Genomic DNA, 14,155 nt, shown 5'->3' with positions numbered 1-14,155 from the left:
AGTCTTTTTAATCTTTTGTGTTACGTCATTTGATGATTGAACCCAACCGCAACACAAAGAAACTACCATGATGATGTCAATCTTTTCGTTTGTGCTTTGTTTCTCAAATTAACCAATCCCATTGAGGTTATTGAGTTTTTATAAAACTTAAAAGGCCGTGATTTGTTTGACAGTGCTGCACGCCAAACCGTTTCCTCTGGGATGAAGTTGTTGTAAACTTTTTTATAGGTTTTGAAAGCCTTCGTTCGCCTTGTTGCCTAGTCTCTGTAGGGCGTCTTCCCAGCCCTTCTCGGTCAATTAATTCCACTGATGAAGGGTCAGGGGCCCGTTTCTCGAAAGTCCCGGTCTCTTGGCTTTACGGGCCCGAAATCAAATATTCAAATCGAAATATAAAGAATAAAAGCGCAGGTCCTGGCTAGCAAACTACTCCATTTTGTTTCATTAACCGGCAATTTTATCATGTTAGATGCAAAACTATTGAAACCTCGATCTTCAGTGTAATCAGAGACAGCTTACCGGGCCCGTTAATTATCGGGACTTTCGAGAAACGGGCCCCAGGCCCGAAACGTTTGGAATGGATAACTTCAACCTAAACACGGCACTTTTGTTCATGATTTATTTATTATTTTTAATGAACCTTTTTTGTTACTTCTATTTTCTAAAGTGCTACGCAGCTTAACGGAAATTCTTTCGTCATTTGTTGTCTTCTCTGTCAATGCCCGCTCGGAAAATGTGACCCGAAAACACACAGGCTGCGCGGAATAATGAGGCCTGGGGACTTGGCAAGTCACATCGCCCGAAGACAGGCTAGGGGGCGTTGTCGTTTCATTTGAAAGAAGGAATGGAGGCATTTCATAGAAAGATTGGACATGCCCTCATAGAGTCAAGATTTTCGATTTTTCTATAGAAGAATGTCTCTTGCAAAGTGCTCAGTATTTAGATTTATTAACAATGGGTCCTTTGCACAAAACGGTCGCATGGTACAAAAACACCGTGCTGGAGGGAAAACAGAGAGTCTCAATGGGGTGATGGCTTTTACGGTTATCGGCTAAAATTTTGGCTCTTTTACGGCTATCGGTTAATTTTTTTTCAGTTACAGTTAACGAAAAAGGTAAAAATCAACTTCTTTTGTTTCAAAAAGTTAAATATTAATTAACCCCTATATTTTTTGTATCTTTAAGTCAAAATAAAGGTCCTCGAATCATCTCGGGATGAAAAAAAGCTATTCTTTTGAAAAATTTTAACATTTGATAGATCATACTTTCTATAAAGTATTCCACTTCTTATATTATTTTACACATCGAAATGTCAAAAGACAATTTAAAATAATCTTTGTGAAAAAGCAAAAGCAGACACGCAAACGCCCAACCAAGGCCGGGGCGCGACATTCATTATAACAGAAATGGCCGGTTTCACACTAGAGAAGGATTATTCGCGTGAGACGGGTTATTCGTTTGATGATTCGCGTCAGATAGGTAATACGTCTTAATTTGAAAATGGAATGGAATGAAAATGGAATTTTGACTGAACAATCCACCTGACTTTTGAAGACGGGATTATCCGTTCCAGATTGCCTGTGTACAGCGGCCCCCTCCCCTCATAAAAAATCGGAGAAGGGCTGTCTGTAGGGGAGTGGGCGACTGTACACTGGCTAGTCTTGGACGGATGATCCATTTCTAGCTCTGGTGGGAAAACGGCCAATAACAAAATTCCCGTGTCCAGTGCTTTTAATGGTAGCGAAAGACTGTACGGAACGACTGTCTGCCGTTGCCTTGTCCGTAGGCCGCATTATTCCGCGCGGCTAATGCGTTTCGGGTGACGTGGTCCGAGCGAGTTTTCCACCGAAATTCGTGTTTCGTGTTTCGAAGGGCAAGACCTCCAAAAAATTGGAGAGGAAGAGAAGCGACGACCGGAAATACGTCTGCGGTTCGCGGGCTAACAGGAGGGTCGACCGTATTAATTTTCTGAATAAGGTCATCCCTTTGTTTTTCCTGCCTCACCGCGTCGTTTGCCATCCAGTAAGGTGTTTTTGTTCCATGTGACCGACTTGAGTAATTTTAATGACACTTCCATTGACTGACAGCGCCTGCTATGTTTTATAAAGATATTTTTTTTGCGCAAAATCCTAAGCGACACCTTTATGAGTAAAAATAATGGCGTTCCGTCCTGAACATTCTAAGTGGGATCAAAATCTGCAATTTACACTCCTACGCGAGAGTAAGAGCCCAAATGAGCTCCTGACGAGAGGAGGATCATCCACGTCTTCTTAAGGGAGTCCCTCTGGGCCTCGGACAGTAGCCCTTGTGCATGATTACGTCAAACGAGCAAATGTCACCCCTAAGTCTCGTTTGTAAGCAAAAATTGTTAATAGTCCTCACGCCCGTTCACGTCATACTACGTAGCTAATTTCCCCACATAGTTATTTTTGGGGAGTTATTTTAACTCTAAAAATGGAGAAAAAATTTTCGGTAGAGGATAACCCCTTTTTTGGGTTACTTTAACTCCTAATTTAACTCCAAATTTGGGGTCCTTTTTACTCCTGGAAAAGAGGTCTGTTTAACCCCCAGTCTGAAGTTAAAATAACTTCGAAAATGGGGTTAATTTTACTCCTTACATGGGTTGTTTTTACTCTTTTTGGAGTTACTTTAACTCCGAAAGTGGAGTAAAAATTTTAGGTACAGGATTGCTCCTTATTTGGGGTTATTTTAACTCCTCAATATCTGGGGTGATTTTTACTCCGGAAAAAGAGTTCTTTAAATTCCTTTTTGGAGTTGAAATAACTCCCTCAAAAAATAACTCCACTGTAAGGAGTTAAATTAACCCCAGTAGAGGAGTTATTGTAACTCCTTGAAAATTACTGTGCCCTAAGACTTACTTGTAAACAACATTGTCAAATCGGCACTGTTTCTGAATGAGTATTTATTCAGCGTTTCTTCACTGGCAGTACATTCATGTAAAACGTCGCATCGTTACAATCCTAAAACGAGGGCGGAGGCGAAATTACCCGGTATGACTTCAACATGCATAAGGGTTATTTTAGTCCGTCTACACGAGATGGTTGACAATCATGTATTAAACATTCTAATTTAATGCCGTTCACTTAAAGCGCTCTACGCGTAGACGTTTGTGGCTATAGTACTTACATGAAATTTTTCTCTACTCACACTATTTGTACGTGTCATAAATTGACGCATTCCAGGAAATTTTCAAGGAATCCCTTAAATATATCAGAATTAAAGTTATTTATCTGATTGTGCGAAAGCGGCTTTGCTTTAATTTCGCTGGAGATGTATAACGACTACTTAAGTCACTTCTACAAGGGAATCCTCTACGTGCATGGCCTTCATTAATTCTCTTTCTACCAAAGACTTGACAGGCACCATTTACAATACAACATCTTCTACAGTTTATTAATGCATTTTTTCTCTTCTTTTTCTCTTCGGCTTTCAGTCCTTCTCCATTTCCTTAGCCACGCCAACATTGACACTTTCTTGGGGCTTAGCTGATGATTCAACAGCACCTTCCGGTTCGACTACAGATTCACTGCTGTCCGCACCACAGTCAAATTGAACATCTTCAGCAGGCGAATTTGCACCAACTTCGGGTTGTGAATCAGTGCCACGCTTTTCCTCGACTAGTGATTTGTCTGTATCTGACTCACCATCACCTTGAACATCTTCAGAAGCCTGGTCCTCGGTGCTGAGGGCAGCCTTTCGCTCGGAGTTGACTTCTTCTAAAATTTCACCAGGTTTCGAGCTTTCATCAGAGGTTTCTTGCTTTTCTACAGCATCTGTCGGTGTAAAAAACCCATCGCTCTGAAGCGATGTTTCATCAGGTTTCAAAGGAGATAGAGGCTTCTCTTCACTATCAAGCGCTGTCTCTGTATTTGACGACTGCGGTGATTGATTCGTGTACCCAAAAGTAACATTAGGAATGTTCGAGCTTGAAGGTGCCCTTTGTTTCTGGGATTCACCACCATCACTTTGTCCATTAAATCCAAAGGAAAACTCTGCGCCAGTCGATGTTGGGCCAGATCCAAAAGAAAATCCAGCACCAGAGGAGGAGGTACTTCTTCCAAACGAAAACCCTGCACTGGAAAACGACGGACCTGAACCAAATCCAAACAATGGCTTTCCTTCTGTCGTTTTCTCAAGGCTTCCGTCAACACCAGGCTTTGGACTTGCGCACGCTACACATTCCAACTTCTCACTTTTGTTTCTCACCAAACAGGTATTACACTCCCAGGATCCCTCTTCGGGTTTCCATCCTCCCAGAAGACCCGCACCGACGCCTTCCTGCCTTTTTTCTCCTCCTTCCCCACCAACAGTAACCTCACCTTCCTCTGAAGTCTGTGAAGAGTCATCTCCGCAATTACTGCCTTCATCACTGGATGCTTGATCATCTGAGTAATTACCACCTTCGCCAACATCATCATCCCTTACTACAGTATTCTCTTCTTTCTGCGTGGAGCCAAAACTGAATGGCCCAGTGGAGCCTAAGCCAAAGGAGAAAACCGGTTTACTGTTTTTTTCATCTGCCTTTTGCTGACCAAATACGAAACCAGTTCCAGAAGATGAAGAATCTGAGCCAAATAAAAATCCTTGACTAGAAGCTGAAGCAAATCCACTTCCAGCATCAACACTAGATGCAGGAGATCCAAAAGAAAATCCTGAATTCGATTGAGCACCAGCTGTCCCAAACGAAAAAGAAGGTGTCCCTCCATTGGCTGGCATTTGTGATGTTTGAGCTCCAGGTTTTGGGGTTGTGCACGCTGCACACACTAACTTATCACTGCCGTTTCTCACCATACAGGTATCACACTCCCATGATCCTTCTTCAGCTTTAAACTTCGCAAAAAGATCTTCTTTCACGCCCTCGGTATTGACAGTCTCCTTTTGGAGTGGCGGCTTCAATGATGCCTGGTTCTTAAGCATTTCCTGGCATTCTTCAAACTTTTCTTTGAATTGCTTGGCAATGTCTTCGTTCTTAAACCTGACAGCTAGTCGCTCTGCTTTGCATTCCCCCTCAGAAAAGTCTGCATGTGTACTCCAAACCCACGATCTATCTGAACCTGCGTTTGGCTGTAAACTCATGTCAGTGGTTATCTGATGATTCGCACACAGTTTCAACACCTGATCCCGCCGCATCAGCACTCGCATTTTTCCCGATGTTACATTTCTCAACAACTTGATATCTCCAATGCCGCGCTCTTTCCACTGTTTCTCCTCTGCTACAAAGCGATATAACTTGGATCGGTGAGAAAACATGACCTCCTCGTCTTCTTCCCCTGTTTTTACGTCAATTTTCTCTGGTAGAGCAATGATTGGTTCAAAGTGTGGTCCATCATGATCACCCCCTTGTTCTTCCTCTTCGTGTGTCTCCCCTCCAGGAGACTGAGAAGCAAAAAGCGTCGATCCAGCTCCAGCAAACCCCTTGGATTTTGTTTTTGCGTTCTGTCCAAATGGGCTGTTTTCGATCGAAGAAGCAGCTACTGACTGAAAGGACATTGCAGAGATACTTGGAGACCCAAAGAGAAATGCTTTTTCCTCACTCGACTCTTCACTTTTGTTTTTTGGGGGAGCCTCACTGCAAAAGTTAGTGTGTAGAATAATTACAACAAAGTAACATTAATAGTGCCCTCCCAAGGAGAATATTATTAACGAGAACAATGATCACCTCATTTATTCAAAGGGACCAGACGATTCAGTTAAATAATTGCTGGATGATAATAGACCCACTAAAAATATTGGCCTACACTTTGAACTACTAATTTGTTCGTAAACTAACAGGTGTACAACTTTACTTCTTGAAATGCATCTATCTACAACATAAAATGGAAACAAGCAGTCACTTCTTAACCGGAAGGACAGTGAAATATTTCGAAAATTCTACACGCTAGATACTGAGTATACCATACTGGACGGTTGTGCAATGAGTTAATGCCTTCGGAGCGCTTTTTCGGCTTGTGCGTCCAATCAGACTGACTCCGTAGTCTGGCAAATCAAATGAAAATCTCTACATTCATTTACTTGTCGTTTGAGCACATAACGCATTACCTTTCTCCAAATGATGTCATCTCAATCTTTTCGCCCTCTCCAGCACCCGTGTCAGCAGTAAGCACATTATTCTTCTCTCCATTTCCCGGCTGCTTATTGTCTACATCAGGTGCTTGCTGATCCGTCTGAGAAACATCGATGTAGTCTCCAGAAGCTTGCTCTTGAATAGTCGTTTCTAGTTGCGTCATTGAACCAAATGTGGTTGCAGTTTCTGAGCTTGAACTTGGAGTCAGGTTCGATGATCCAAAGGAGAAAAACGGTTTTGCACCTCCATCTGTTCCAGTGGAACCAAATACAAATCCTTTTCCATAGGGAGTTGCACCTGATCCAAATGAAAACCCTGTACCAGAAGATGATGCACCTGATCCAAATGTAAAACCTGTCCCAGACGACGTGGTTCCAGATCCAAAAATTGGCTTTCCTTCTGACTTTTTCTCCTGACTATCCTTTATCCCTGGTTTCGGGCTCGTGCACGCTGCACATACTAACTTATCACTGCCGTTTCTCACCATACAGGTATCACACTCCCATGATCCTTCTTCAGCTTTAAACTTCGCAAAAAGATCTTCTTTCACGCCCTCTGTATTGACAGTCTCCTTTTGGAGTGGCGGTTTCAATGATGCCTGGTTCTTCAGCATTTCCTGGCATTCTTCAAACTTTTCTTTGAATCTCCTGGCAATGTCTTCGTTCTTAAACCTGACAGCTAGTTGCTCTGCTTTGCATTCCCCCTCAGAGAAGTCTGCATGTGTACTCCAAACCCATGATCGGTCTGAACCTGCATTTGGTTGTAAACTCATGTCAGTGGTTATCTGATGATTCGCACACAGTTTCAACACCTGATCCCGCCGCATCAGCACTCGCATTTTTCCAGATCTTGCATTTCTCAACAATCTGATATCTCCAATGCCTCGCTCTTTCCACTGCTTCTCCTCTGCGACAAAGCGATACAACTTAGCTCGATGTGAAAACATAACCTCCTCGTCTTCTTCTCCAGTTTTTACGTCAATCTTATCTGGAAGAGGTATAATGGGCTCAAAATGTGGTCCATCAGTGTGATTACCGTCTGCTTCAACTCCGTCGCTATCATCCTCCGTTTTAGGGGTGGCAAACAATTGGGACCCAGCACCTTTTAACCCTAGAGACTTGTCAGGCGTCTTCTTGCCAAATGGGCTGGCAGTTAAAGAAGAAGCGGCTACAGACTCAAAGGACAATGAAGCGACACTGGCAGAACCAAACAGAAAACCTGATTGGCTTGGTATGCTTGGTGCCGATGTTGTCACTTCTGGGATTTCTGTCGTCTGTTCTTCGGCACTAAAAGAGAAAACCATTCTCCTTATTAATCATGATAAAAAGAACTTTACAACTCATCAACGCAGAAACGAATTGCAGATTTTAGATGTCATAAAGGCGACCTTTCAGACAGTTTTGTTGCCTTAGTTTAGGCATCACATGTTCCAAAATAAAAACATGGTGGGTAAAATTCTATGTGGACACGAAAGGCGAGTCCTAAGGCACAGGCAAGTTGCAATAGCCTCAAGAATGGCTAGAAGCGAAAGTGATAGTAACACACCAGATTTTGCAAGAATAAAAATGTTCAAAATCATCACTGCCCCCCCCCCCCCCCCCCCCGCCTCACCTTAAAAAAAGAACAATAAAAACGTTTCAAGCAATAACATTAAATAAAAAGGTTGGTTCCTCGGCTGTTTGCCTGCTGCTAGTTTGGGGTTTTAATCCTGTTATGTTCTGCTCGGATGATTTGTTTCTAATCACTTACGTGGAGTGCCTGTAAACTAGCAAGTATCCGCAGTGCACTTTCCATTATAAACAAACCTTTAACCTTTATCCTTGAACGTAACAGAAGACGCAGGCTAAATAATGAGCCTCTATTCTAAGTAATAAAAATTTCTTAGCAACGAAAAATACCAGTTGCAGAATTTAGCGTACATACCTGCCGAATAAACGATAGTTTAAGTTCATGTGTTACTTCTGTTTAACGTGACAATATTGCCTCGCCACTACTTACCTTGCTGATAATTCAGCCTGATTAGAGATGGTCTCCACAGATGTTTCCTTCTCATATCCAAAGAAGTTGCAGGGCAGCTCCAACTTCTGTGCCCTCGCTTTTTGATCTTCTGTAACTATTTTCTCGAACACTACTGCAATGTCCTCCTCAGCTTTCTGTTCAGTTGCTTGGTCCGGATTATCCTCTGCATTTGACAAACACGCCACAGAGTCACTTTTACATGAAAGAGTCTGGAGAGCTTTGTCAAATACTTCCTTAAACTGATTAGCAACATCGTTTGATTTAAACCTTGCAGCCAGAGTTTCCGCTGTAGTTGTTTCCTCTGAGAAGTCAGCAAGCGTTGTCCACAACCAAGCTCTCGCGGAGTTTGGAAACGGTTTGAGTTGCATTTCTGAAGTTATTACATGATTTGCACAAAGTTTGAACACGTGCTCACGTCTCATTAGGATTCGATACCTTTTAGAACTTGGGTTAAGAAGTATTTTGATGTCACCAACTCCTCGTTCTTTCCACTGAGACGTGCCACTGTCGTATCGAAACAGTTTACAACGTTCACAGAACAGTACCTCCTGGCCCTCCTCCCCTGTGCGGCATTCAACTTTGTCAGGGAGTGGTATGAGTGGCTCGAAATATGGTCCATCATCGTCCCCACGAACAGGACTCGTTGGAGAATTGTTTGACAATGGGGATCTGGGCTTTTGTGGCGGAGATCCAGGCGAAACTGTCATCCTAAATGTAAAGTCGCATGGAGCACCTGTGCCAAACGGAAGACCTGTAAACAGAGTATCTTGGGAATCTTGGGTTGAGGGTTGTGGTGTTATTATACCCTTCTTGCTCGGAGAAGACGTCTTACTTGGAGACAGGTCAATCTCATCATCTCTGGTATCTTTATCTACACTTGATTCTCCTCGCCCAATGGTGAAAAGCGTTGAAGTATGTAGGCCCTTCTCTCCTGGAGGCTGGAAGAAAGAAGTCGAAGCTTCTTTATTCAAGTTTTGGAATGCTTTAGGTTCCACCGAGTCAACAACAGACACATTTGCTGTAGCTGTTTCTTCTCCATGTTTGGAAGGTGGTTCTGTTTCTCCGTCGTTTGGTTGTAGGGAGTTACATGCCACGCATGCCGAATCCTCAGCCTTATTTTCAACGTAGCACACCTCACAAGACCATGTGCCAGGTGTAGGAGCAAAATTTGAAAGAAACTGTTTATAAAGTTCGCAACCTGTCGCCTTTTGATGTTCAGCAGGCGCCTTTCCCGGGGGATGACCTGACGAAAGTGGCTCTTTCAGTTCATCAAACACCTGTTTAAACTTTCCAGCCGTTTCCGCAGTCTTAAACTTGATGGCTAGTTTTTCCGGCTTTCCCTCACCTTCAGAATAATCCGCAGAAGTATACCAGACCCAAGAACGATCTGATCCAACATTCGGTTTGAGCTCCATTTCAGCAGTAATGTTATGATTAGCACACAATTTCTTGATTTGCTCTCGCCTCATGAGAATTCTTCCTCGCCCTGAAGTTGGATGACGTAATAGCTTCACTTCTCCAATCCCCCTTTCTTTCCACTGCGACGAGTCGAACCGATACAGCTTTGCCCTCTCGGAAAACATCATCTCCAGACCTTCTTCTCCTGTGACAACTTGGATTTCTTCAGGCAGAGGAATAACTGGTTCGAAATGCAACTTATCGCTATCTTGTTCCTCGACCTCTTCAGCAGGTCCAGCGAAAAGCTGCTGGCCTGCTCCTTGAAACGGTTTATGGCTTGTCTTCGTTTGTGACTGAGAAAATGCAGTTTCACCTTGAGCTTTAAACGATGAAAACGTCAGTTGGCCAAAGTTAGCTGACTGTCCAAATACATGACTCGCCGCAGTGCTTGTCAAAACCGCTGAAGTAGCAGATGTACTGACCTGTTTTATGTCCTTAACCTCCTGATTAATGGTATTGGCTGCCTTTTTTGGTGTAGCACGACAACCAATGCACCCAGGGCAAGATTCGTGCTTGGTATAATTGAAGAAATTAGGCGGAAGAAAAAGGCGGTGGGCCTTTTCACGATCTGCCATTTGGGAACGGACTTCATAAACAAGAATACAGTCATCATCTTGCTTTTTAGATCCTTTTAGAGGACTTTTGGCTGTCAAAATACGTCTTCCAGTAACATGAGTTGAAAGATAAGCTGCTGTCGACTTCTCTACTTGCGAGGAAAGGATTTGAACAGGCTTTGCTGGGGTTGTTATAATTTGGGCTTGACTAGTTGTTGAAGATGATGGCTTTGGTGCAGTTGCCATTGAAGTTTCAATATCCTCATCGTTATACTCGGGGTCTGTTGAGGTGTAACTAACACTATCTGCCGTAGAATCTTCATCGTCTTGTTTCGCGTCATGTTTGTCGTCCCCCTCGCTGTCGTCATCTTCCTTGCTGTCATCATCACCCTCATCATCGTAATCTTTAGCTACTATATAGGACGAAGTCAGGTATGGAGTGAAGTCATAGCCTTTAGGCTGTGCTTCCTGGTCCAAAGAATCCTGCTGTTTCTTTGCATCAGCAAGAAGTCGAAGTAACTCACTGTTTGGAAATTCAACATTAGGACTTAATGCACCAAGTTGAGAAGCGGGTGGCTTGAAGAGGAGTTGACCAGCTTGGGCCCAAGATGTGCTTCCACCCAGAGGTGGGATGGTCTCCAATTGTCCAAACTGAAATGGTCCAGTTGGTTGCTGCCAAAACAGTTTCTGCTCAGGAATTTCTGAATTGCCAGTTGATACACTAAATGGAAGCGAAGACTGAGACTGACTCTGCACAAGTTGTGTGTGGTTAGACACAATCGGAGTGACATGACCTTCTCCCTCTCTTGGAGCGTCGAGGTCAAAAATAGGAGAGTTACCTGTGCCAAAAGAACCAAATGAAATGGCCGGACCACCTTGTTCTGGGGAACCACCACCGAACACAGATGACCCGACAGGTGTAGTGTCTACAGCTTTTTGTGTTTCTGAGAAGGAGAAGGGGCCGGATTCGGTTGAAGACACGGTTCCAAAGTTAAATGGGGATGGCCTCGACTTGTCTATGGCAGGAACACCAAAAGATGATAGAACAAAAGGTTGCGTTGATAACGGGTAGGTAGTAAAGGGAGATCCAGAGGATACCTCAGACACTTGAGTGGCTGTCAAGGTGTCTCCTTGTGCTGCCGTTTTTTTACTATCTGCAGCGAGTGGGGCTCCAAATGAAAATGACTTTGATGCTGCTGTAGATGTACTGAAGGAGGATGCTGTAGAAAAGACAAAGGTAAATGGAGAGCTGCTCAGGGATCCCGCATCCTTTTGTTTAAATACAAAAGGGCTTCCTGAAGAAGAATTTTCGTGGCAGCTTGAAAACACGCTTGTCTGTGGTGAACTGCTAGCAATGGACTCTTTTGGTAAGTTAAATCCAGACTTCAGTGGTGACTGATGAGTAGACGTTCCAGATCCTTCTGACAGCTTTTGAGCTCCACACGCCACACAGACAGTTGTGCTCACGTCGTTTGTCAACAAGCAAACAGAGCAAGACCATGAACCCGGCTTTGGAGCAAACTTAGTCACAAGGTCAGCACTTGGATTGTATGTAACGGCTGTTATTGCTTGGCTCTTGACATCTTTCTTTGGCATCTCCTGACACTCCTCGAACTTTTCCTTAAAAAGCAAGAATTCATCTGGTGTCTTGAATTTGACAGCTAACTGCTCTGCCCTTGCAACCTCTTCTGAGAAATCTGCCAAAGTGCTCCATATCCAACAGTTGGCTGTGGCTTTCTTTTCTTCTAACTTCATATCGGCTGTAATAACGTGATTGGCACAAACCTTGTGAACACCTTCACGTCTCATCAAGATTCGACTGCGTCCCCTCTCAGAATTATGCAGGATCTTCATAGTTCCAATGCCACGTTCTTTCCAGGCTGAAACATCCTTGTCGTATCGATACAACTTGGCTCTGCTGCTGAACATCGTAGTTTCATCTTCTTCTCCAGTTTGGACCTCAATTTGTTCAGGAAGGGGTATGAGGGGTTCAAAATGGATATCTTCAGTATAGGAAGCTGAGGAATCATGCCTCATTCTTCCAGGAGACGTGGGAGAAGGAACCTCCTCTGGAGGCTCTTTCACTCGATTCTCAGGGCTGTTGCTGCTGCCTAAGCCAGCGAAGAAATTGGAATCGATTTTTAGAGGTCCCTTCATGCTGGGGTGAGTGAGAGGCTTTGTACTTATTGAAAGAGGCGTCTGTCTTGTAGCAACGGGAGTGGATTCATATATGGGTTTACTTTGATCCCCTGGGCTCGAATATGAGGGTTCAGCGATACTGGAGTAGCCGTAATGCGATGACTGCAACAAGCTTATCTGCTTCTGTAAATTAAGAAAAGAACAAGGCTAACTTGTATGTAAGGTAACCAACGTTTACATAAGGTCCGACTGAATAACGTCAAAGAAAGTAACTAGTAAAAATGACGTGCTGGCAACACTTTATTTCTCTGTAAATAACAAAGCAATAATTTTGCTTAATTCTTTCGACTTACACTGGAGTATACGCAATTTGGCAAATGCAGCAAGCTAATCTGAATTATGTGAATGAAAGCAACGAGAAACTTTTTTCCACGTTATAGGCATGTTTATATCAGGTCCGATCAAACTTTGTCAGAGAAATAAGCGTTGCGTGAGTTGCAAAACCTAAAGTCAGAAAGGAATAAGTTTGCTACACTCCTTCAATTTACGGACTTAATGTCTTTATGTATCATAAGCGTAATAAAGGTACAGCACTGATACAAATCAAATACGTAAAACGTTTCTTCGAGAGAATTTTGGGCAAGACAAACTAGCACAAAGTGAGATTAACCAACCTTTAACATGCTGATTTCTTCTTGCATACTGGATATAGTTTCATCTCTAATAGACATCGCTTCATCCCTGATGGCCATCTGCTCCTGGAAATAGCCTTTGTTCAAGGCAACTTCACTGAGTGTTGCAATAAAATCTTTTGTATTTGGATCTGGTGGTGGCTAACAGGAAAAAAAATGCATTTAATTCAACGAGAGTAGGGAATCTTGGCTAAGGCTGTGGCAACATAGGTATTTAATATACTTCTACAGGCGGAATGGCAATCAAAAACAAAATAATACGTAAATAGAGTCGAAAATCTCCACAACGACACTGGGAGAACGGAGCTCAGAGGCCGTTGACTAGCGAGGTGACCCTTCATCAAATAGAGAAAGAGAGAACATGGGCATTGGCACACCAAGCCATTTGCACTAAAGGCGCCATTGTCATCATCATCATTATCATTATCACGATGGAAATCGATATATACATATCTATGGATGTACACTACAACCCCAACATCATTGCAAATCGTGCCTCTGTACTTTAACCTAACAACTCAACAAATTATAATACTCAACCCAAAAGTTATCATCAGATTCCTGGGCATCAGATGCATTGGTGGAGCTCCGACTTTCCAGAAAGGTACGTCGGCAAGTATCTCGATGCTGGCCTAAAAAGCATAAACATTTGTCCAAAGGTTTTAGTGAATCTGAAATTGAGTATATTCCACATCATTTCACAATAACTACAATTTTTTCGACGCACTCAGTGGACGAAAGCTATTGTCTATAAGAGTACAGACAAGCGAAAAGTTGCAATGATGGTAAAAAAAGTAAAGGCGCTCACAAGCCAAAGGCCCGAACTGCCGGAGCTTATCCTGGAGTTCGAGTTGTTAACCGCTCGGCCACACACGCCTCCACAATGCAATGATGGCGCCATTGCTAATCTGTCCCTAACGCAATTTTTCAAAACGCGTTGCTGGGATAAGACGTTCAAAAGACAAGTGTCAGCGACTTTCTCTACACTCTTATACATAGTAAGACCACGCTTTTTAGAGGTTGTTTACCCCGCAGAGGACTAACAATTACCGGAAAAAATTACCTGCCTTCTGCAAAGATTCAAGTCAGAGATTGTTACACATTAAGAGGGCTGTTCTGACCAGGACCCAGTTGTTCGAGGGCCGACTAGAGCTAACCGAGGGTTAAATTTTAACTCGGGTCCCTCTTAATTTTTTTCTTTTCATCAAAAGT

At 43.1% G+C, this 14,155-nt stretch overlaps 1 protein-coding gene across 4 annotated transcripts in view; it reads right to left on the bottom strand.

The window, feature by feature from the left end:
* Positions 1 to 3,068: 3,068 nt before the first annotated feature.
* LOC140950475 (E3 SUMO-protein ligase RanBP2-like) overlaps positions 3,069 to 14,155 on the bottom strand; it is a 34,423-nt gene continuing 23,336 nt past the window's right edge. For all 4 annotated transcript variants that reach the window (XM_073399707.1, XM_073399708.1, XM_073399709.1 and 1 more), the window contains 5 exons: positions 13,484 to 13,575; positions 12,926 to 13,084; positions 8,080 to 12,434; positions 6,057 to 7,367; positions 3,069 to 5,586 (listed from right to left, as the gene is read on the bottom strand). In XM_073399707.1, the coding sequence (XP_073255808.1) occupies positions 3,447 to 5,586; positions 6,057 to 7,367; positions 8,080 to 12,434; positions 12,926 to 13,084; positions 13,484 to 13,575 (8,057 nt within the window). In that variant the 3' untranslated portion in view covers positions 3,069 to 3,446. The remainder of the gene's footprint in view (positions 5,587 to 6,056; positions 7,368 to 8,079; positions 12,435 to 12,925; positions 13,085 to 13,483; positions 13,576 to 14,155) is intronic.

This window comes from Porites lutea, chromosome 10, assembly GCF_958299795.1.
Source record: "Porites lutea chromosome 10, jaPorLute2.1, whole genome shotgun sequence".
NCBI lineage: Eukaryota > Metazoa > Cnidaria > Anthozoa > Scleractinia > Poritidae > Porites > Porites lutea.
The sequence above is the reverse complement of the archived record's forward strand: the minus strand, read 5'-3'. Positions and strand labels throughout refer to the sequence as shown.